At 38.3% G+C, this 21,481-nt stretch overlaps 4 protein-coding genes, 1 long non-coding RNA gene and 1 pseudogene across 7 annotated transcripts in view; 5 read left to right on the top strand and 1 right to left on the bottom strand.

Moving 5' to 3' along the window:
- Positions 1-2,898, top strand: part of LOC144655385 (kelch-like protein 7) — an 83,434-nt gene extending 80,536 nt beyond the window's left edge. The window contains exon 2 of the mRNA XM_078515631.1: positions 642-2,898. Coding sequence (XP_078371757.1) covers positions 798-2,510 — 1,713 coding nt within the window. The 5' untranslated portion in view covers positions 642-797 and the 3' untranslated portion in view covers positions 2,511-2,898. The remainder of the gene's footprint in view (positions 1-641) is intronic.
- The window catches only part of LOC144655393 (uncharacterized), a 200,824-nt gene that overhangs the window by 35,066 nt on the left and 144,277 nt on the right, over positions 1-21,481 (top strand). The window lies entirely within an intron of this gene.
- Positions 1-21,481, top strand: part of LOC144655389 (uncharacterized) — a 170,230-nt pseudogene that overhangs the window by 81,008 nt on the left and 67,741 nt on the right. The gene's annotated exons all lie outside the window — the stretch shown is intronic.
- On the bottom strand, positions 3,291-5,769 carry LOC144655391 (uncharacterized protein KIAA1958-like). Of its 2 annotated transcripts, none has more exons than XM_078515638.1 (2): positions 5,020-5,769; positions 3,291-4,889 (listed from the first exon to the last, which is right to left on the bottom strand). In XM_078515638.1, exons 1-2 carry the CDS (start codon positions 5,093-5,095, stop codon positions 3,895-3,897), a joined length of 1,071 nt encoding a protein of 356 aa, XP_078371764.1. In that variant the 5' UTR covers positions 5,096-5,769; the 3' UTR covers positions 3,291-3,894. The 2 variants fall into 2 exon arrangements, with proteins under 2 accessions (XP_078371764.1, XP_078371763.1); XM_078515637.1 differs by having other exon boundaries at positions 3,291-5,078; positions 5,259-5,769.
- Positions 8,721-19,903, top strand: LOC144655422 (uncharacterized). Its single transcript, XR_013571091.1, has 3 exons — positions 8,721-9,009; positions 16,458-16,526; positions 18,736-19,903. It is a non-coding gene; the product is annotated as an uncharacterized LOC144655422 (long non-coding RNA).
- Positions 12,764-16,444, top strand: LOC144655375 (uncharacterized; the record flags this gene model as incomplete). Its single annotated transcript, XM_078515620.1, has 1 exon — positions 12,764-16,444. A coding segment is annotated over exon 1 (3,468 nt), but the record flags the coding sequence as incomplete, so codon positions are not given.

Raw genomic sequence — 21,481 nt, 5'->3', positions numbered from 1 at the left:
AACTGGTCATACTTAAAAATGGGGCCACTTAGCTCCGACATATTAGCAAGGGGATGGTTAGTTATCCATTGCAAAATAAAGGAGACTTTATTGATAAGAGATTTAAAATCCTGCCCCGAATGATAATGTGGGCAGCGAAAAACTTTATTTTTACTAGTTTTCATAATTTGTTTTGTGCAAATTGTTATTTTATTGTATTTTATTATCCGGCATTTTTTTTTTTTTTCATCATCTGTTTTTCGTCATCTGTCAATCCTATTGTTTTTCGAATTTAAATTTACCGTAGTTGTACTTTCATTGTAACGGTTACTTCTAGCTTCTGAAGATGTATGTTGAAACATACGAAACGTCAAGTAAAAGGTCTATTTTTACTAACAATGCGTTTGTCCGTAATTTTCATCACCGCAGTTTGCGTGTAGTATTTTCAGACTGCCAAAGCAAAACACTATTTACGAAATCATGATTTCTTTAATAGTAGACGATGAAGTTACGCTAATTTATCAATTAAACTGCAAAGTAATGCACAAAATTGCCCAAAAAACCTGCTCACCCGTCAAAATATGTCAAAATCTAGTTTGTACGATCCCGGTCCAGGGTCTAGATCCAGGCCAAGGATTCCTGTTTCTGATTTTCGTGGCCAGAGGCTCAAATGGACCCGTCAGCGAAAAACTCCATTGAGTTATGCGCGAGGCATAACTTTCGCGCGCTCTCGCGCGCTTTCTCTGTAATTTTTTTCTTATTTTTGTGAAAATATCTGAGAAAGTTTTAGTACGGTTTCTGGTTTGTAGTTGTACATCATGTTGATGGATTTATCGTCAGAAACTATCACGGCGACTGTTAAGGAACAATTTTGTGTTGAAATGATGAAACGCCTGGATATTCAGCGAAGGAACGAACAGTTCTGTGATGTGATTCTAGAAGTTGGCTCCGGTGACGATCAAGCTCGTTTAAAAGCTCACAGAATCGTGTTATGTGCAGCAAGTCCGTTCTTTTACAACGCTCTTAACAGCGACATGAAAGAGAAGAAAGAAGGAGTGATCCGATTGGAAGAGACGAGCAAAGCTGTCATGGAAGAAGTGTTGGAGTATCTGTACACAGGACATGTTGACATCAATGAACACAATGCATTTGATCTGTTGGTTGCAGCCGATTATTTTCTCATTCAAAGCTTGAAAAATTTGTCGAGCAACTTCATTTTGAAAGCGCTGTCTCCTTCTAATTGTTTCTTTGCTTATTATTCCGCCACAAAGTACCAGTGGAAAAATATAGAGAAAGAAGCCAGCAATTTTATTCTTGCCAATTTTGAGGCTGCAACAAAATGCGAAGACTTTGTAAAACTGAGCATCGAGCAAGTAGAAGAATGGATATCCAGTGATGAAATAACAGTGGATAGTGAAGAAAGAGTCTTTGAAGCCATTCTAAGGTGGTTTGAAGGAAACGATCATCAAGACTTTTCCAGACTGTTGCGTCATGTTCGCTTTGTTTACACGTCACGTGACTATCTGTTTAAAGTCATTCTTCCTCATCCCTTAGTGAAAGAAAATTTGGACTGCTCGACTAAAGTCTTGGATGCCATGAAGTTTGCTTTCGATGGTACAGAAGAGTGCTATTTTTCACAATCACCAAGAAATTGCCTGAAAATGCACGAAGATGCCATTGTTATTTGTACAAAGAAGGAAACAAAGTGTTACATTCCCTCACAGGACAAGTGGTATGCACTAGCAGAAATTCCATCCAAACGTCAACTCTACATTCATGCTATGAGTGCTTGTCATGGAAAATTGTATGTTATTGGAGGATCTTATGATGGCAACATTGTCGAACGCTATGATCCATCAATCAATGTATGGGTTCCAGCAAAAGCTCCAGAAATAGTAACATATAGGACAGCTGCTGTTACGCTCCAAGGCTTCTTGTATGTTGTTGGTGGCCATGACAGTTCTTGCAAGCTATTAAACACAGTGCGAAGGTACAATCCTGATACAAACTTTTGGCAAGAATTACCTCCCCTGAGTAGTCCCAGATCACATGTATGTGCAGTGGCTGACGGAAATTATCTGTATGCCATTGGAGGCATCAGTGCCGTGGAATACCTGAACATTGTTGAAAGGTTTAATCCCAGAAATAACACTTGGGATAAACTTCCTTCAACTCTTGCAGCAAGAGCAAGTGCTGGTGGTGCAGCCATTAAACAAAAAGTGTTTGTATTTGGAGGCCTTAGTGTTGGGTCAGTTGTCAGGGATTGCTGTGAAATGTACGATCCAGCTACCAACATGTGGAGTGGTATTCGGAATGAGATTGCGCCAAGACATCATGCAAGTGCTGTAAGTTTTAAAGGAAAGATATATGTCTTTGGCCGTTTTCAAACTGAACAGGGCAGGTCACTGCAGGTCTATGACACTGAAAATAACAAATGGGAATTATGCTCTGAAAAAAATGATTCTCATACTGGTTTCTGCAAAGTTTCTTGCCTTAGGATAACAAGGGATGTTTTAGCTACATGTAAGTGATAATACATGTGACTGATATTTTTTTGTTAAAAAGGGAACATAAACTAAGCACAACAGAAATGTTGGCCTTAAAATTTCCTTTATGAAATTTTTAGTACTTCAATAACTTATTGGATTGCTTTGTCAGTTATGCATCTGGGAACAACACTGAATCCAGAATCCGCAATCGGAACCGAAACCGAAACTAGAACCAGAATATTACAATCCTTAAATAGCCATTTGAAAAGAGAAAGGATATACATGGTTTTGATCTTTTAAACAATTTGGTATTTCTGTGATTGGTTGCAAGTGTTTCGCAAAAGGTTGAAATACTGGAAAATATTTTGTTCTGTTTCAATATGGTTCCAATTCCGGATTCTGTGTTTTCCATATGCCCTGCATCTGGTGTGTTAAGGGAACATTCATTATTTATGCCAAGGGTGGGCCGGCAAGAATTAAGGGGGAGGGGGGTCATGAAAAATGCAGGATGTTCTGAGGGTGGGTCACCTTTAAATGTTGCAGAGCAGACAAAGAGGTGGGCTATCTGTTTTCTGATTAACACGTCTATTCAATTTTAATCAATTATGATCGGGTTATGGCTGATGAATGGTTATAGACGGAACTGTGTTTTACAGTAAATTCCATCACACATGGTTTGTGGATTTTTAAATTTACCTGTACCTTACAGTGGTGGATCAAGGGGAGGGGCCTAGGGAACCCGGCCCCCACCTTATTTTTAGGCCAAACTAAAGCCCTAATGGCCAAGAAAAATTATCTTCGAGCAGGCCCCCGACCTTTTTTTAGGCCTAACTAAAGCCCTAAGGGTGGAGAAAAATTATTTTCAAGAGCAAGACCCCTCCATATTTTAATGATTTGATGACCGGGCCTCCACTTCCCTGAATGTCTGGGTCTGCCACTGCCTTGCCTACTTATATTCGAGTGGGCCGACCTTATTTTTAGGCCAAACTAAAGCCCTAAGGGTCAAGAAAAATTATTTTCGAGACTGCCTCTGCCTTGCCTACTTATATTTAACAATTATCCTGCGAAATCGCGTGGAATATCGCCTGATACTTAGGCGACGAGGCCGTAGGCCGAGTCGGCTAAAATCAGACGATATTCCGCAAGATTGAGCAGGATAATTGTTTTATTATTCAACACATTGATAACAAAACACAATAAATCCGGTCACGAAAAAACTCTTTTACCTTTATTGTTACTTTTAAAATTTTACCGCGCGCCATTGGCTACAAAGGGATGAATGAAAGTGAACCTTTGCCAATTTGTGAATGAAATTTAAAGCGCTGCCATAAAAGAAAAAACTGTCGACAGCAGAATGCAAAGACACGTTTACACGGTTTCTACTCGACTTTTGGTCGAAAAAATGTCTTAATTTCTCTTAAAACAGTTAATTTCCAAAGTTATAATTATTTGTTATGTTGAAGGTGCAACCAACAAATGATCCCTGTGGTTGTTGCTGAAATTGCTGGACTTGCTGCAAGTTAAGCTTAAATTGTTGATTCGCTTCGCGCAGTGCCGATGGCGGTACTTGATTACTGCTTGTGGAATTTTCAGCTGAGCAGTCTTCATTTCCCGACACAAACGACGAGAGAATGTTAGACATCTCTTGAAACTGCCTGAGGGATGGTCTGCTCTGATATGAATCGATGCTAGCATCGCTTCTGTGCCCGGTTACAGCACGTATTCGGCGGGCTTCAACGTTTTCTTCTCCAAGAACGGTCACTGTGGTCGCTCTGATGCAATGGTTGGTCAGGTGAAGAGAGATGCCCCCCTTGGCTGTCATCCTTTTCATCATCTCTCCCAGAGATCTTTCACCGATTGGGGAATTACAGAACCATATCAGGTCAACTTCGGGGTTGAACTTTGCCGTCCCAAGCGCTCTTGGTTTTTGAAAAAAGAACTCTGCCTCAGGGTTCAAATGAAGAATATAATTCTTCACCGTCTGAACGGGGCACCTAGCGGAACCTGGACACTCAAACATCTTGCCATTTGACTTGTCTTCTTCGTCGGTGATACCACCCTGGTGATTCTTTGTGCTGGGAAGGGCACCAGCCACGCTACGGTTGATTTCGTAGAACTGCCGTCCATCTGGAGTGGCTCGCAACACAAGCATTTGTTTTGTCATCTTCCTCTGATTTTCGCGGCCTCTCTTGCCAAAGTACAGCGAAATGTAAAACCAAACCGTATTTTGAAGCTGAGTAGGAGATTTGGAATTTGCTGGACCAAGCTGACCGGTTTCAAAGAGCTTTTCCACGACTTCTCGGGTAAGTGTTTCTTTGTGTACAACACCAGGAATGGCGCCATGTTTCCTCAGTGTTTTTACAAACGCATCAAGCGCTTTGTTAGCTTGAATAAATTCCGGGTCGGTTATGATGCTGAACGGTTTCTTTATCTCCGGGCTTTGCAAATATCGGTCAAGACCTGCTCTAATACTTTTTAAGGAACTCGATTTATAGTAAGTTCCGTCCTTTTGTCTTGCACCGAGGTAAAACTTTTCGAGGCATTTCGCTAGTTCGACTTTTTCCATATCTTGAATCTTCGTTATAAATTCCGTTTGTTGCAAAAACCACTCTGAAAGCAAAAAACATGGTTCTCTTTGTCAGCGAAAGAAGGATATTATAAAAATATGAAAACCGAATTTCAGCTCGAAGTAATTAATTGTAATTAGTTAAGTTGAAGTTTGCTGCTTAGTTAAAAGTTATTTTAAAACTATTTCAGATGTCACAGTTGCAAAAAGCATTTGATACTGACCATTGAAAATCTTAATTGCAAACTTGGTTGACTTCTTCATATTTTCCGGAACCCCGTTTGTTATTATTTGCTCGACTTTCGAGCTCGTAACATTTTTAAAGCGTTCTGACATCTTTGTAGTTGTACCGATGTACGGAACTACATATACCGCAGGATATCTGTCACCTACGGATGACAGATATTGAGCGCATAATGACCATATTTGGACAGTGTTACAATGTGTTGAATAATAATATGGAAGATTACTCAGTGCTCTAATAAGTCATCAATATTATCAAGAGTGGTTAATTGGCAGCTATTTTCTCCTTACAATAATGTCAGTAGTGCATACATGTAGATATTGTCAAGCGTAGAGGTAATGAGAAATAAAAAAAAATCAAGTTCAGATGTTAATCAAATCCACTCTAAGGTTAAACAGACTGGCACTAGTACAGTTGACCTATAATTTTTATTAGTTTAAAACAAGTAAGTGGTTTTATTACTTTTCTGCAATGGTGAGTACAAAGGTGCTCTAAGGAAAGGGGGATATACAAATGAGGGCGGAGGGGGGGGAGGGGGGGGGTGAAGCGAAGGTAGCCACTTTAATGTTTAAAAGAAAATGGGGGGGTCTGCCCTTCCAGAGGGAGTCTGTTAGTAGTTGACTAACCAAAGGGAATAAAAACTATTCTGCCTACCACAATATGAGCAATGACATTGCCAACTGGTTGGCCAGAGGTGACAAGAGTAATAAAATAATGTTGGCTTAAAATTTTTTAGGATGACTATATATCCGGAACTCGGCAAACCTGATTACTCTAGTACAGTTGGTTGTGTTTTTTTTGTAAGATATTTCACGTTTTATGATTTGTTGATCATATGAAAACTGATCTTTCCAGTTATTTGATTGCAGAACTAAAAATAATTACTGGTAAACATGGCAGTTTTAACTACTGCTGAATTTCCCTCAAAGTAATGATTATTATTTCTTTAAGAATAACTTTTAAAATTCTCACCTTAGTTTTTAGATTTTTTGGCAGATTTTAATATACCTCCATTACCTGTTAACTGGAATAGTTGGTAATATAATTGTATTGTGTATGTATCTGTGATTGTTTGGAATTAGACAAAGAAAGATTAAATTAATTTTTAAAACCAAAGATCAGTAATGCAGTAAAAAGCTGTTTCATGTACCAGACTCATGCACCCCATCAAAGTCTCCCTAGCCTGCGAACAGGCTTCCTATCTGATCGGCGAGCAGGGCCTGGGAGTCTCCCTTGTTTACTCTCCTTGCCACAAGAGCAGCAGTAATTTGAGATCTCTATTGTCTAAAAAGTGTTTTCATTCAATGGTTTGGAGTTAGCCTCGTTTAGATCACCTTGAAAACCACTGGAACATTACCGGTACATGTATGTTACATGTTAGATGTGTGTGAATCGAGAATGGATGAAAGCTCTACCCCCCCCCCCCCAACCTGGACCTCTCATCGCTCCCCTTTTTAATAAGCCCTTCCTTCTCTAGATGGTAGATTTTGATTTTTTTTAAACATGCAAACAAGGCAACACATTGAAACACATAGAACAGGAAGTCAAGGCAACTTATTCTTGCACCACATTTACTTTTATTGTTATTTTTTGTGAAAATGTGGTACTAAAAAGCAATAAAACATGAAGATGTCCACTCGATTTCTTTATTTGTACCCTAACTGAAATATGGTTTTAAATAAGTACTTCTTCACTAATACCCCCCCCCCCCCCTCATCCGCCCTCTTGCGTAAGGGAAAATGACTTTTTAAGAAAAACGGTCGACACTGTAATCAATTGAAATCTCTCTCCTCCGCATAGGCTCCTTTAGTGGGGGAAGGCGAAAAACAGAATGGGAGGATGGCGAAAACACGAAAAATGAAAAATAGGGGGAGCGCGGGAAAAGACGGGAAGGGCGAAGCCTTTCCTTTTCCCATCCCAGTGTCCCCCGCGCTCTTTCGTTTCGATTCTCTCCAGGCTCCGCGCGCTTACTTTTCACCTCACGCCATTTTCTAGCCCGTACGAAACTCTGCGAAAAAGAGAGAGTTGAAATACCATCCTGTATGAGCAAGCACACAATTTCTGTGTTTTTTTTCCACCTGATGCTTTAAACTTATTAGTACCTTTTGTTGTGCCTTCTCCTCATCAATGATATTTAAAAGTCGACAAATTTCCTAGCAAAATGAAAACGAAAGCAATCAGTTCATGCAGAAGCCCATAACCAGGAGCAAGCAACTTCCATACTGCGTCTGTGAATCGGCGTTTTCACAAGTTAAGTTATTTTTAGATATGACTTTCCCGTGAATTGGTTTCGGATAGCCAATCACAAGCGATTTCGTAATAGACTGTTGGTACGTAACTACAGTACCTCGTTCACAAAGGAAGTAAATGGCACATGCGAGACATCTTCGGAGTGTTCTGAAAACATTATTTTAAGCGATGCCTTGCTTCAGTATTTCCTCGCATGGTAGTAGCTGACTTCATCGGAAACATTTATTTTCGCAGGAAAAGCTTGCCTAAAAATAACTTGACTTGTTCATGATAACCAAATGCCACCCGAGTGCGTAGAAAACAGGTATAAACTGACTGATAAAAAACGACAGTTCCTTACCTTTGCAAACGTCGCTCAGAAAAAAAAATAGAATCCAGCTGATGGATTGTCGAAGTCTTCGTTGTAGAGACTGAGCTAACGTATACGTCTGTGTTCGCAGGCTAGAGCTAAGGGGATTGTCAAACAGTATCGCGGGAAAAATTCGTTTTTTGTTTGTCGTCACAAAGACGGTATCTTGAGTGACGTCATGAAGTCGCGCGCGCACAGGAATTAGAACGCGCGTTATGGCGTCATAGTTCCACCAACATGTTGCCCAAAGTTGAACAAGTGACTTCACGTAAGACGTTGTCGCAATTTGCAACCGAAATAGACTAGCTGGTATTTCTGGTGATCCCCCCCGGGGATCTGGGTATGAGATTAAGTACACCCTGTAAAGCCAATAGACTATTAAAAACCGAACAAAGCAGCTCGAATTTGTGAAAAAGTAACTTAAGCTGACATGTGGCCACGAAGAAGCATATAATGCACTTTCTTCGTAGATTTTCCGTAATTGACAATGTGTAATCTGAAATGTGCAGGCTGCGCAAAGAAATTTGAACGCACAAACTTGAAATTCACAACGAAATAATTCTTATCAACACACGTAAATTCGCGTTAATTAAATAAATGTTAACTTAACTTTGCGAAAATTGGCATTGATTTTATAACGTGTACATTTTTACCTCATGGTAATGAGGTTGTAGTGATGGTTCGCGAACTTGAAGTGACGTATTTCCGTCACTCCATTCTGATATAAAACCGCAATTAATTCATGCATTTAACGATGAACGTGCTGACAGAAAGGTCCTAGCACCGGTTTTCCCCTGCCTCCCCGCCCTTGTGTTCTGTTCATATATCTGGGGGGTGGTATAGAGGCCAAATGTTTGCTTGAGTGCTGAGGTGAACATTCAAAATGGCGTGTCGGGCGGAAATTATCAAAGGTGGTTTTTCGTTCCTTTCGCTTCATCCTCGATCTAAATACACCTTTGTAGACCTTACAAACGAAGAGAAAATGTGCAGGAAATACTCAAGTGGAAAGAAATGGGCTTCAAAGCAAAGGTTGTTGAACTGTTTGATCAGAAACATCAGTTCATTTCACATTTGGACGACGAAGAATCGATCAGGCGCATGAAGAATGCAGCTTTACCATCTGGGAGAAAAGGTAAGCGTTCCTCCCTCTGTTGTATTTTTGTACAAAACTAGCAGGGTATATAAAAGCACTTTAAGATTTCATCATTCGTTCGGAAGTTGTTCGGTATTTAAATGTGACATGACAAAGCACATGATTTTCGTATCGAAGTGCTGAGAAGTGCTTTCGTACACGCGTACATGACAAACGACATGTTTTTCGTATTGAAGTGCTGAGAAGTGCTGTTATACACGCACATGACAAAGGATTTTTCTTCGTACTGCTGTTCGTCTCTTTGCAGAGTAGATTTTTGGTCTGTTATTGATTTAAAGTATCAGTGCTATGGATGTCGACACAGAAAATGCTCATAACAAGTCTCCAGTATATTCGGGGACAGAAGCATTATTGAAACCTTCGACTGGCCGGGGTTATTTACAAGGCCAGGAGACGTACAGCTTCGAAGAAGCTTACGTCGAGTTCCCCTCTCGCTGGGACTTAAATGCCACAACTGTGGGAAGCGAGAAAGCGTACAATTGTCGTACAAATGCACATTATACTATGCTTAAAACAAATGCTAAATATCAAATGACAAACAAATGCCAAACAGATGATCCATTAGCTGAATGCCAAATGAAATACACGGAGCAAGTAGTGAAACACAAGAATGCCAACGAGGAAATCACTAGCAAAGGTAATCCTACTTTGACCGAGCAGTTTGTAAACACATTTATTGAGGAGAAGCATGAATATCAAAATAAAATATCAGTCCACATGTCAAGTAGTTGTCAGTACAGGAAAGCAGATAAAAATACGAATGTACGAAAATCTAGAGCAAGTATTGTCTCGTATCCTCATTTTAGAATAAAACGCCAAAGAGAACCCTCTAGAATTTCTTACAGAATGGTTACCAGACTTTTTAATAGGAAACAAACTAGAAAATCAGTGAAATTATACATTAGGAAATGTGTGCCAAAATCATCTAGACTGAAGGCTATGTTGTGTGGATATCATCGCTATTATTTCCTTGAGCGATGCACAAGGTCAAACTTCACGCTTTACTCAAGTAAGTGTTTCATTAGGCAACGTTTGTTCATTGTTCGAACAAGGACGCCTAAGCATAAAAAGTCAACTTTGTTTTGTGTGTATGCTGAAGATTATATTTTCAGCAAATTAAGCCAGCTTCGCATGAAAAGTTATAATTTATCAAGAAGAGTCATATCTTTAAGTGGAGATGTGGAATCAAATCCAGGCCCTACAAATCAGTATTATAACCCAGTATCTTTTATGTCACCTACAAATTCCATTTGTCTACTAGAATCCAGACTGTCTCAGTTAGGTAGAACTGCACTTGATGTTGGAGGAAGTGGTGATTGCTTTTTTAGGGCTGTATCACATCAACTTTATGGTAATCCTAATAATCACTTCTATGTGCGCAGTGTTGGCATTCAGTATTTAATGCAGCACCCTGAACAATTTATAGAGAGTAACACTGAGCATTCTTGGCAAGGATATTTGGAAAGAATGTCACGTCAGGGAACTTGGGCTGACGCAATCATAATTCAAGCTGTTGCCAACTGTATGAATTTATCAATACATATTGCTGAATCAAATCCAACTTTTTCTCCTGTTACTGTTGTTGAACCAATGAATGCAGCACATAGCCTAAATATTTACATTGGGCACTTAGATGAAATTCATTATGTTTCTACTGTAGAAAATAGAACTTTGCAGCTTACCAACAACAGCACATGTGCACAAAATGCAGATGAAAACAATCTAATTGATAACAGTGACAAAGCTTGCAAAAAAGACTACATGAGGGAATACATGAAAGAGAGTAGTCTCCCTCGCAGCCGTTCTTAGTGTCGTCACGCAAAATTCCTCCCCACTAACGGCTGCTCACATTCGAACAACATTCCTTTCCACCATTTCAGCCAATCACTATTCGGTTCATATATCTCAGGAACCGTACCCGCCAAAGTAATCTAACCAATCGCATTGCGTGTTTTATTTTGGAGTTCTCAGCTTTCAAAATTGCGACCCTTGGCCTTGAAGAAGCTTTTGATGTTGTTTAATAGCAATACATTTCGAATTTCGAGCTTAAATACAAATGCGTTGAGAATCGTTTCGATTTTCCGGCGATTATTCTGATTTGTTCATGACTGGATGTGAATGTGATCTGCTATTCAGCGACCAGCGAGTTGTCAGCTTGCAAAGCGTGCTATCAAAGGCTTATAACGTTTAAAAAGGCATCTGATCATCTTCAAGAGCTTAAAACTGAATTGAAGGGAATCTTCAAGGATCAAAAAATTCCAAGAACAAAACGCTTGTTAAGAGTCGTGAAAGACAATGGAGAAACTGCGACAGCTTCATGCCGTGGGAAAGCCTCGAAATGTTTACAATATCCGATCAATACAACTTGATACAGGAGAGACTTTCCGAAACTCATAGGTAGGTTGACAAAAATATCCTTCTTTTTTCTCGACTACATTTCTAAACATTGTTTTTTGCTGTGAATTCGCAATGTTATTTCGTCCGTTGTGAAAACTTTTAGAAATGAATAAAATATGTTTCTTAATTTACACGTTGTTTGCTTCAGTTGGAATGTTTGATCCGAATGTTCCGCAAAACGTTAAAATACTGGAAAATATTTCGCTCTGTTTCAATAAAGACGTCCAGAACCGCAATCTTTGAGAAAGAAGAGACAAGAATACGAAAACAATAATTATATTTGTCGCTCCCGAACGCATACTTCGCCGTGCATAACTTGCAATTGTTGGATGACATGAACCGTCCCGACATGAACTGGCGAAAAGTAAAGTTTATCCCAACACAAATTAAATTTAGTCAAATTTAACTTTTTTTACACAGCAGAGGAATTTAAAACTTTTTATGAGACGTATGGTCTTCGGTTTTTAGTCTTCTGCGTTTGTAAACCGGTTGAAACTGAACGGTTTACAGATCTTTTCAGAAAAATAATTTTTGGAAAGCAGACACGGCAGACAATGTAGCGCCGCATTGTTGAACGGTTGCAATAAAATAAGCTAAAAGATAAAAGTTTGCGCCTTTTATTTTCATGCTGTTTTATTGCAACGGTCAGCAAAGCGAAGCCCTTTTTGATAAATTTCCCGCAGAAGGGTTTAATCGGCACCAGTTATAGAGAGTTGACGCCGCGGAATAAAACAAATAAAATTTATTTATCATCAGAACTTGTTGCGTGCGTGCGAAATACATGGGATCGAATGTCCTTTGAAACGCAGACATAACGTCGCAAAATTACAGGAGCACTCCGTGTATTTGTTCAGTTTCTGCTCCAAATTCAAACCGAAATTAATGATGTAAGTGGATTCAAAATACGCTGTAGAGAATTTTAAAAGCTGGCTCAACAGTCCCTTGAATGGTTCTAAATGCTCGGTGATTTCGTTGAATATCGAATGCCGTGATTGTTAATTTTATCGAATGTTTCAAAACGTGTTGACAATGTTTTGAAAAATTATTTATAAATGGAATTGCAACGCTTTTTGATTCCGTTGAAAAACATTGCTTGCGTTTTCAAAACACATCAAAATGTTCTTCTCTGCAACAACCGAATTCCCGGGAAAAAACATGTTGATTACGATCTCCCGTGCTGTGATTGGTCACATAAGAAACAAAGGGAAAGGAATGTTGTTCGAATGTGAGCAGCCGTTAGTGGGGAGGAATTTTGCGTGACGACACTAAGAACGGCTGCAAGGGAGACTAGAAAGAGAGAAGAGATGATGAGAATTTTAGAAAAAATGTGAATGGTAAATTACTGCAAAGCAGCTGCATTGATAGTCAAACTACTAAGAACAAGAAAAACCAGGCTGCCCAAAAAAGGAAATTAAGCCCAGCACATTTCAGAGAAATTGAGTGGCGCTCATTTAAGAAACGTAAAGCAGAGAACCCAGAGCACATCAGGGAAATAAACAAACAGGCTGTTAGAAAACGAAGAGCGAATAATCCTCAGCTTATCAAAGAAATGGACAGAAATCCCAAAAGAAAGGCAGTAACAATTACTGATACACCATTTCATGACATGCCAACTGAATCACAGTTAACATGCAGCCGTGATGAGTTGCAATCACAAAAAGACAAAAGTGATGCAATTTCTATGATAAATTTGTTTCACAAAAACATTGCATGTGGCCCAGAATATGTATGCACTTGTTGTGACCAACTATGGTATAAGTGTTCTGTAGTGAAATGTGATGCAAACAAATATAAGGCATGTTCACCAGAAATTGTTGAGTCCTGTATTACTGGTTTTAACAGTGTTGATAACATTGAATGGATTTGTATAACTTGTGATTCAAATCTGAAGAAAGGCAAGTTACCCAGCTGTTCTAAAGCCAACAAGATGGGTTTTCCTTATAAGCCAGATGTTTTGAATTTGACATCATTAGAAGAGCGACTAATATCACCTCGTATACCTTTTATGCAAATCCGTGAACTACCTAGAGGTGGTCAATTGTCTGTTCATGGAAACATTGTCAATGTGCCAAGTGATGTAAATTCAACTGTTCATTGTCTGCCCAGACCAATAAGTGAATCACAAACCATTCCAATAAAACTTAAAAGGCGTCTCAGTTACAAGCATCATTATCAGTTCCAGAATATTAGACCTAAGAAAGTATTAGATGCAGCCAAATATCTTGTAGAAACAAGTCACTTATTCAAAGCGGAAGGCATAGAAGTGCAAAATGCATGGATAGATAACAATCAATCAAGTACCATGAATGAAGACTGGAGTGAATTTGTGCAAAACCCTAACATATCCACTGCTGATGTGCAAACCAATAAAATAGTCACAAATTGCCAAAACAATATAATTTCCACTGCTGATGTTGATAATCCAGATAGTGAAAAAGATGATGATGACGGTTGGTCTGAAGTTGATGAACGCCCTTCGGGAGTAACAGATACACTATTGCAGGAACCGGATGTAACAGAAAATGGAGATAGAATTATTTCTTTTGCACCAGGAGAAGGAAACAAACCATTAGGAATATTCATGGATAAAGATTCTGAATATTTATCATTCCCTACAATATTCTGTGGAAAACAAAGACCTGACAACAGTGAAAGAAAGGTCCCAGTATCATATAGTACAGTTGCTAAGTGGGAGTTAAGGTGTCAGGATAGAAGAGTTGCAAAGTCTGTGCCAAATATATTTTATAAGCTGAAAAAACTGCAAATAAAGCAAATTCAAGATAGTGCCTATATAGCTCTTAGAAAGTGTAAAACAAAGGGGAAGAAGTACACTGCTGGTGACTTGAAATCAGAAGATTATCTTAATAAGCTTGTCCATCTTGATGAAGGTTTCAGAGTTTTAAGGAATGTACGATCGTCACCACCTTATATTGAACGATGCAAAAAAGACTTGTTTGCTATGATTCGTCAACTAGGCAATCCTACATGGTTTTGCTCTTTCTCGGCTGCTGAAACAAGGTGGACTCATCTTCTTAAAACTTTAGGTAGAATTGTAGAGAACAAAGAGTATACTGATGACGAGATCAAACATATGACATGGAAACAAAAATCAGATTTGATACAAAACGATCCGGTGACTTGTGCGAGAAACTTTGAGCATATGGTTCAGTTATTTATTCGAGATGTCTTAAAGAGCAGTGTAATGCCAATAGGAGAAATAGCTGATTATTTTTACAGATTCGAATTTCAGCAAAGAGGAAGCCCACATATCCATGGTTTATTTTGGGTAAAGGAAGCCCCACAATATGAAAGAAGTTGTAATGAAGAAATAGTGAAGTTTGTTGATAAGTATATTACTTGCCACAAACCAGGCACTTCAAGTGAAATGGAAGACCTTGTAAACTTACAGATGCACAGGCATGCCAAGACATGCAAGAAGGCAGGGCACAAGATTTGTAGATTTAACTTCCCATTGCCACCAATGCCAAGGACAATGATTTTAACACCTCTTGACACCTCCTGTTTTGATGAAGAGGGCAAGAAACTGATAAAAGAAAACGGTGAAAAAATAAAAGAAGTTCTTGACAGCATGAAATATGGCGAAGACATCAGTTTTGAAGATTTTCTCAACAAATTACAGTTGACTGAAGACAATTACATCTTAGCTATAAGACACACATTAAAGCGTGACACATTGTTTTTGAAAAGGGCACCATCAGAAATAAGAATCAATAGTTACAACACCAATTTAATGAAATCGTGGCAGGCAAACATGGACATGCAATATGTACTAGATCCATATGCATGTGCTACATATATACTGTCTTATATTACAAAAGGGCAAAGAGGTATGAGCAGACTGCTAGAAAAAGCATCGGAAGAGGCAAAATCTGGCAATAAAGATATCACAAATAGAGTTAGACACATTGGAAACAAATTTTTAAATGCAGTTGAAATTAGTGCTCAAGAAGCTGTGTATCTTGTTTTACAAATGCCATTGAGAAGATCCTCCCGTGATTGTCAATTTATAAGCACCTCACCTCCAGATGAAAGGGCATTCTTGTTAAAGAAATTTGATAAGCTCAAAGAGTTGCCTGACGACTCAACTGACATAGAATCTGACAATATCATTAAACGTTATCAACGTAGACCAAAACAATTAGAAATGGTATGCTTAGCCGACTTTGTTGCATGGTTTAACTGTGTTAAATATGAACAAAATGATCGGAGTAGTGCTGATAATGCACCATCATTTACAGGCATTGCCGACTTTCTGCCAGAAACTAATTTTGAAGACAACTCTGATGATGATCCTAATAGTATTAATATCACTGAATGTGAATATAAACCAAATGAGTACATACTTAAAGGTGGTATGAAACTAGTAAAAAGAAAAAAGCCAAAAATAATCCGCTCTGTCAGGTACGATAAAGATAAGGACCCAGAAAACCATTTTAGAGAGCAGCTAATGCTTTACACACCGTGGCGAAAAGAAAGCAATGATTTGATAAAAGACTGTGAAACATATCAAGAAAGGTTTGAACAGATTAAGGATGAAGTTCTCTACAACAGGTGCCAATATGAGTACCATTCAGAAATACTAGATAAAGCAATGAACGATATGAACAATGCTGAATACGACAACTTTGAGAGTGTTGCTCCAAATGCTGAGCATATGAATAAGCAGGACTGTGCTGTAGAGGAGAAACCAAGTGAACTATTTGGTTGCTTTGACCCCGGAAAAAACAAGCAGCACAGCCAGTATGATTTGCTTGATGATATAGGTATTTTCCCTCGAAGTAATGATGACGAGGAGCTGCTTATAAAACGCATGTCTGATGTAGATTATTATGCGCTTGTCCGATCTTTGAATGAAGAACAAAGACAGTTTTTTTATCATGTGTTACATTCAATCAAAACTAAAGATGATCCTCTCAGATTATTCTTGAGTGGAGGTGCTGGTGTTGGCAAAAGTACTGTCACTAATGCATTGTATGAAGCGCTGATCAGATATCTGAATACGGTTGCAGGTGAAAATCCAGATGATGTAAAAGTTGTGAAAACAGCCCCAACTGGTAAAGCAGCATTCAACATAAAAGGTAACACATTACACTCTGCCTTTAAAATACCAGCCAATAGAGGTTTTGAGTATTGTGCACTGGATGCTGACAGACTAAATACCATTAGAACACATCTCATGAAACTGAAAGCAATATTTATTGATGAGATCTCTATGGTTGGAAGTGGAATGTTCAACTTTTTGAATTTAAGATTACAACAAATAATGGGAACCAAGGAGCCATTTGGTGGAATAAGTTTGATAACTGTCGGAGATCTTTTCCAACTAAAACCAGTTTTTGATAAATGGATCTTTGAAAATTCTGAATCTGGCTATAATGCTTTAGCAACTAACATTTGGACAGAATACTTCACTCTCTTTGAATTGACAGAAATAATGAGACAAAAAGATGACAGACAGTTTGCAGAGCTGCTCAATCGCTTGAGAGAGGGAAAACACACTGAAAATGATATAGCCATTTTGAAACAAAGGCTTCTGAATGTAACACCGGGAAATGATAACTATCCAATGAATCTAACACATTTATTTACTACAAATGCATCAGTGGATGCTCACAACAATGCCCTGTATACTCTTTCTAAAACTAATAAAGCTCAGATTAAGGCTGTGGGCATCATAATTGGGGATATTTCTGATGATCTCAAGAAACAAATGAAAGGTAAAATCCCAGATGATCCAACAAAGACAATGGGTTTATATTCAGTAGTATCAGTAGCAACTGAGGCAAAATATGATTTGACAACTAACATTGATGTGACTGATGGACTAACAAATGGTGCAGAGTGTGTCATACAAAACATAGACTACAGAGTTGACAATTCCACCAGACCAAGCATTATTTGGGTATCGTTTCCACATTCTGACATAGGCAGAAAGCAGCGTAGAGAACATGCACATTTGTACAACACCAACATTAATAAAAACTGGACACCAGTTTTAGAAGTAACAAGACAATTCCGAATCAATAAAAAAAGCCAAGTACAAATTCTTCGGCGACAATTTCCTCTTAGACCTGCTGCTGCCAAGACTATTCACCGTTGTCAAGGTGACACATTAGATGAAGCAGTTGTTGATTTTCCAGCATCCACAAGAGAGCACATGCATTATGTTGGCTTAAGCCGAGTAAGAAACAGTTCTGCACTGAGTATTCTCAATTTGAATGAAAAAAAAATAAAGGTTAGTGAGAAGGTTAAAAATGAAATGACTAGACTGAGAACAGAAGCAAGCCTCAGACCTTTGGCAACCTTGCAAGTTATCGATTCACCCCAAACAAAAACAATCTTGTTTCAGAATGTTAGATCTCTCCGCTTGCATATTGATGATGTGAGAACTGATTACAACATTCAAAAAGCCGGTGTTAACATTTTTGTTGAAACAAAGCTGTGTTTGTTAGATAGCGATGACACATATGAGCTAACTGGATTTACCCTTTACAGAAATGACTTCAATCAGTCTAACATCAGAACTTGCTATGGAACTGCTGTGTACATTAAGAATGATTTGAATTGTACTAAAATTCCATACAGGCTCAATGTTCATAATGTAGAAATTACTATAACAGTTCTTAGCCATCCACTTCCAAACTTTCACGTTGTAGGTTTATACCGGTCAAAAATCGTTAGAATTTCACACTTGATTGAAGCTCTTACTCATCTTCATAACTCAGTATTGACAGAACCTACAATTCCCACTGTACTGCTTGGAGATTTCAATATTGACCTGATGGAAAAAGATACAGAACAAAAAGCTCTAAAAGCATTTCTCATAACAAACAAAGGATACACACAATTGATTAATCAGTATACTACTGACTACCGTACACAGATAGATCACATCTATACGAATGTACCAGAGCTTGTGCAATCTGCAGGTACACTAGAGTCTTACTACAGTGACCATAAGCCAATCTTTATGTCCTTGACAGCTTTGTAAAAAATAATGTGACAGTTTCTGGTGTGCTTGATATTAAAATTGCAATACAATACAATTTGTCATAATTTGGTACATTATCTTATTGTCTTAATATGAGAGTAGTACAGTCTATTTTTCCTCTCAGGGATGTTAAGCATCCCTTGATTTTAATTAACAGAGAGTTTAGGCTTTAAGGTAAGTCATCACCCTCATGATGTGTAAACTAAACACATCATTGAATTGAAGTTCATTGACATAAATAGTATTACCATTGTTATCTAGTGACTTAAATTCCATATTTTTTTTTATTTTACAAGTTTGACCACCATGTATCTACATGTACAAGGTACTTGCTTGCTGTCATCAACCATTTCCAGTACCTGGATTCATTCAAAACTGTTACATGCAAAACACCAAGAGTGGATTACCAACACTGTTAAAATACAATGGACACAGCATTTGTACAGGTCCTGGAAAACCTAGAAAGTCCTGGAATTTTATTGTGGCACTTTCCAGGACTGGAAAGTCCTGGAAAAAAGACAACCTGTCCTAGGAAGTTATGAAAATCTATCAAACTCAAGTAATACCAGAATTCTCACAACAAACGTTACAAGAAATGTATGGCAGACAGTAAGGAGAAATAATATTGAGATCTTGAGAGTGAAAAGGTCAATAGCAATTACGAGTCCTGGAGAAATCAATCTGAGTTCTGGAAAAGTACTGGAAAAGTCCTGGAAAATTGTTTGTGAAAAAGGGTGCAAAATCTGTGAACATCAAACATGCTTTCCAGTCCACAGGACCACCTGGTCTTTACTGCTATGTGGCTACCAAGTATAATTTGACAAGTCATTTGATATGTACAGCTGTACATTTACTTTATGCCAAATCTGCCACCACAGCTTTAACAGTGTATTTTAGCAGCATCAGCCGTGTTACGCCTATAAGCCAAACATGCAAACTACCATTCTCCAAGCATTGGCCAGCAAGCAATAGGTGTACATGTCTGGTGCATATGTGTAGAGAGGCAAACAAAGTATATACTTGAACAATGTACTTCCCTTGGTGTCATTGATCACTTCTAGTACACATTTTCAATTAAAAACTATTACGTGCCAAACATCAAGGATGGATTAGCAACACTGTCAAAATTCTATGAACATCAAACATGCATTCCAGTACACAGGACCAGCTGTTCTTTACTACCATGTGGCTACCAAGTATAATTTGACAAGTCATTTGATATGTACATTTACTTTATGCCTAATCTATCACCATGGCTTTATATAACGCATGTAAATGTGTATTTTAGCAGCATTAACTGTACCACAACTATAGGTCAAGTATGCAATCTTCTATTCTCCAATAATTGGCCAGCAAGCGATACATGTGTGGTGCATATGTGTATAGAGGCCCATATTAAAGTTTGAAGGACTTAAAATAATACTACATCACCAAGAAAAAAATTGTATACCTGGATATCTAAAACCTAACAGACCAATATCCAGAAATGGTTAACTGAACATATGGTATGTCATATCAGCATATTATAAACTGTGCTGTGGACATCCAGAATTTCATGATAAAAAATTAATAATTCATGACAGTAACTGTGAGAAATTTACATGTACATGAATACAAGAGTATTGTTTGCATAGGAAAAATCATAATTTAGTTAGACATACACAAATGTAAAAACTGAGTCACACTGAACATTAAAATTTTACATGTGAAATACACCTCTATTAAAGTTTATTAACAGTTTATTGTAATAAATGTACACATTTTAAGGTTCGTGTTTTGCTGTTGATTTTTAAGGGGTCTATTTTTGATCTAGGGATTTTTTTTGATTTTGGTGGAAGACCTAGGGATTTTTTTAGGTCTTGATTTTTGCCACCATTTGATCATCCCCGCCATTTGAAATCCGGAGCACCCCCCTCGGGTCTTGTTTTCCTAGCAAGCTGAAACATTTACTTAAACACGTCACATGGCAGGCGTAACTGCATGAATCTCATACCTGCCATGAACAATGTCACAGTGTCAATAGTATATTTCCCTTTCGATGTCTTCTCCTTTTTCATGAGACTTGGGTGAATGTGTCACTAATAGTTAATGCTCCCTGCTAGCGCACTGCAGCACGGATTCTATTTTTCGACCACCAGAATAAACTGACGTTTGTTTGCTAATTAATTTGTTATTGTATATCACGTGCTGAATTGGGCACTTCATTCTTGCTGAGCTTACAATTTACGTTTCGATTCCCAAAATAAACATTTCACACAAACAGATCACAAAATATTCGTAAATATTTTTAAAATAGGTGAATGATTATTTATGGCTACAGGCCAGCAATAGCGTGACATGGGTCTCACGTAGTGGTGGTTTTAAATAATTTGGGCATGTCCAAGCGGTATTTGGTTTCGCTGTGTGATTATTCAGTCCTCTCTTCTGGTAAAACACTCGAATAACATAACTTTCACTCTAAACAGAGTGCAGAGTGTTCATGTTAAACAACTGATTGCTAATAAAAATCAAATATTGCTTGACCGTGACCAAAAAGCCACCTGAGTGGAGTGGGACTAGAACGATTTACCGAGAAAAAAAAACGACAAAAAAAGCCTGCAACATTATGAACCGACTGCGCGCGGTTCATTACCATGAGGTTGCTCGAAGGAGCCTTTGATGTTCTTCGTCATATTCCTATAATGCAGTCTTTTGAAACCCGCGACTTTTTCAAAACCCGCGACACGCGACTTCAAACCCGCTCCCGCGACCCACGACCATTAGGGAAACTCTCAATTAACGGAATAAACAATGAATTCAGTAGTGGCAATATACAGGGGCACCCATCGAGAATATAGTTCAAAACACTTAAAGATAGCACCGTTGATCGTATTTTAATATTTAAACGGTAGATATAGGCATATTTTTATCCCCTAAAATTTTTTAATCTGTTCGGATTTCAAGTCCTAGCTGAAAATTTAGTGATCCGAAGGTTATAGGGATCAAAACTTACCTTTTCGAAAATTCCAGCCAGAGAAAGGCTCCCGAAAATTCTAGGTGACC

Source organism: Oculina patagonica, chromosome 5 (assembly GCF_052425735.1).
Source record: "Oculina patagonica isolate OP01 chromosome 5, crgOcupat, whole genome shotgun sequence".
NCBI lineage: Eukaryota > Metazoa > Cnidaria > Anthozoa > Scleractinia > Oculinidae > Oculina > Oculina patagonica.
Note: the sequence above shows the minus strand (reverse complement) of the source record. Positions and strands in the feature narration are given on the sequence as shown.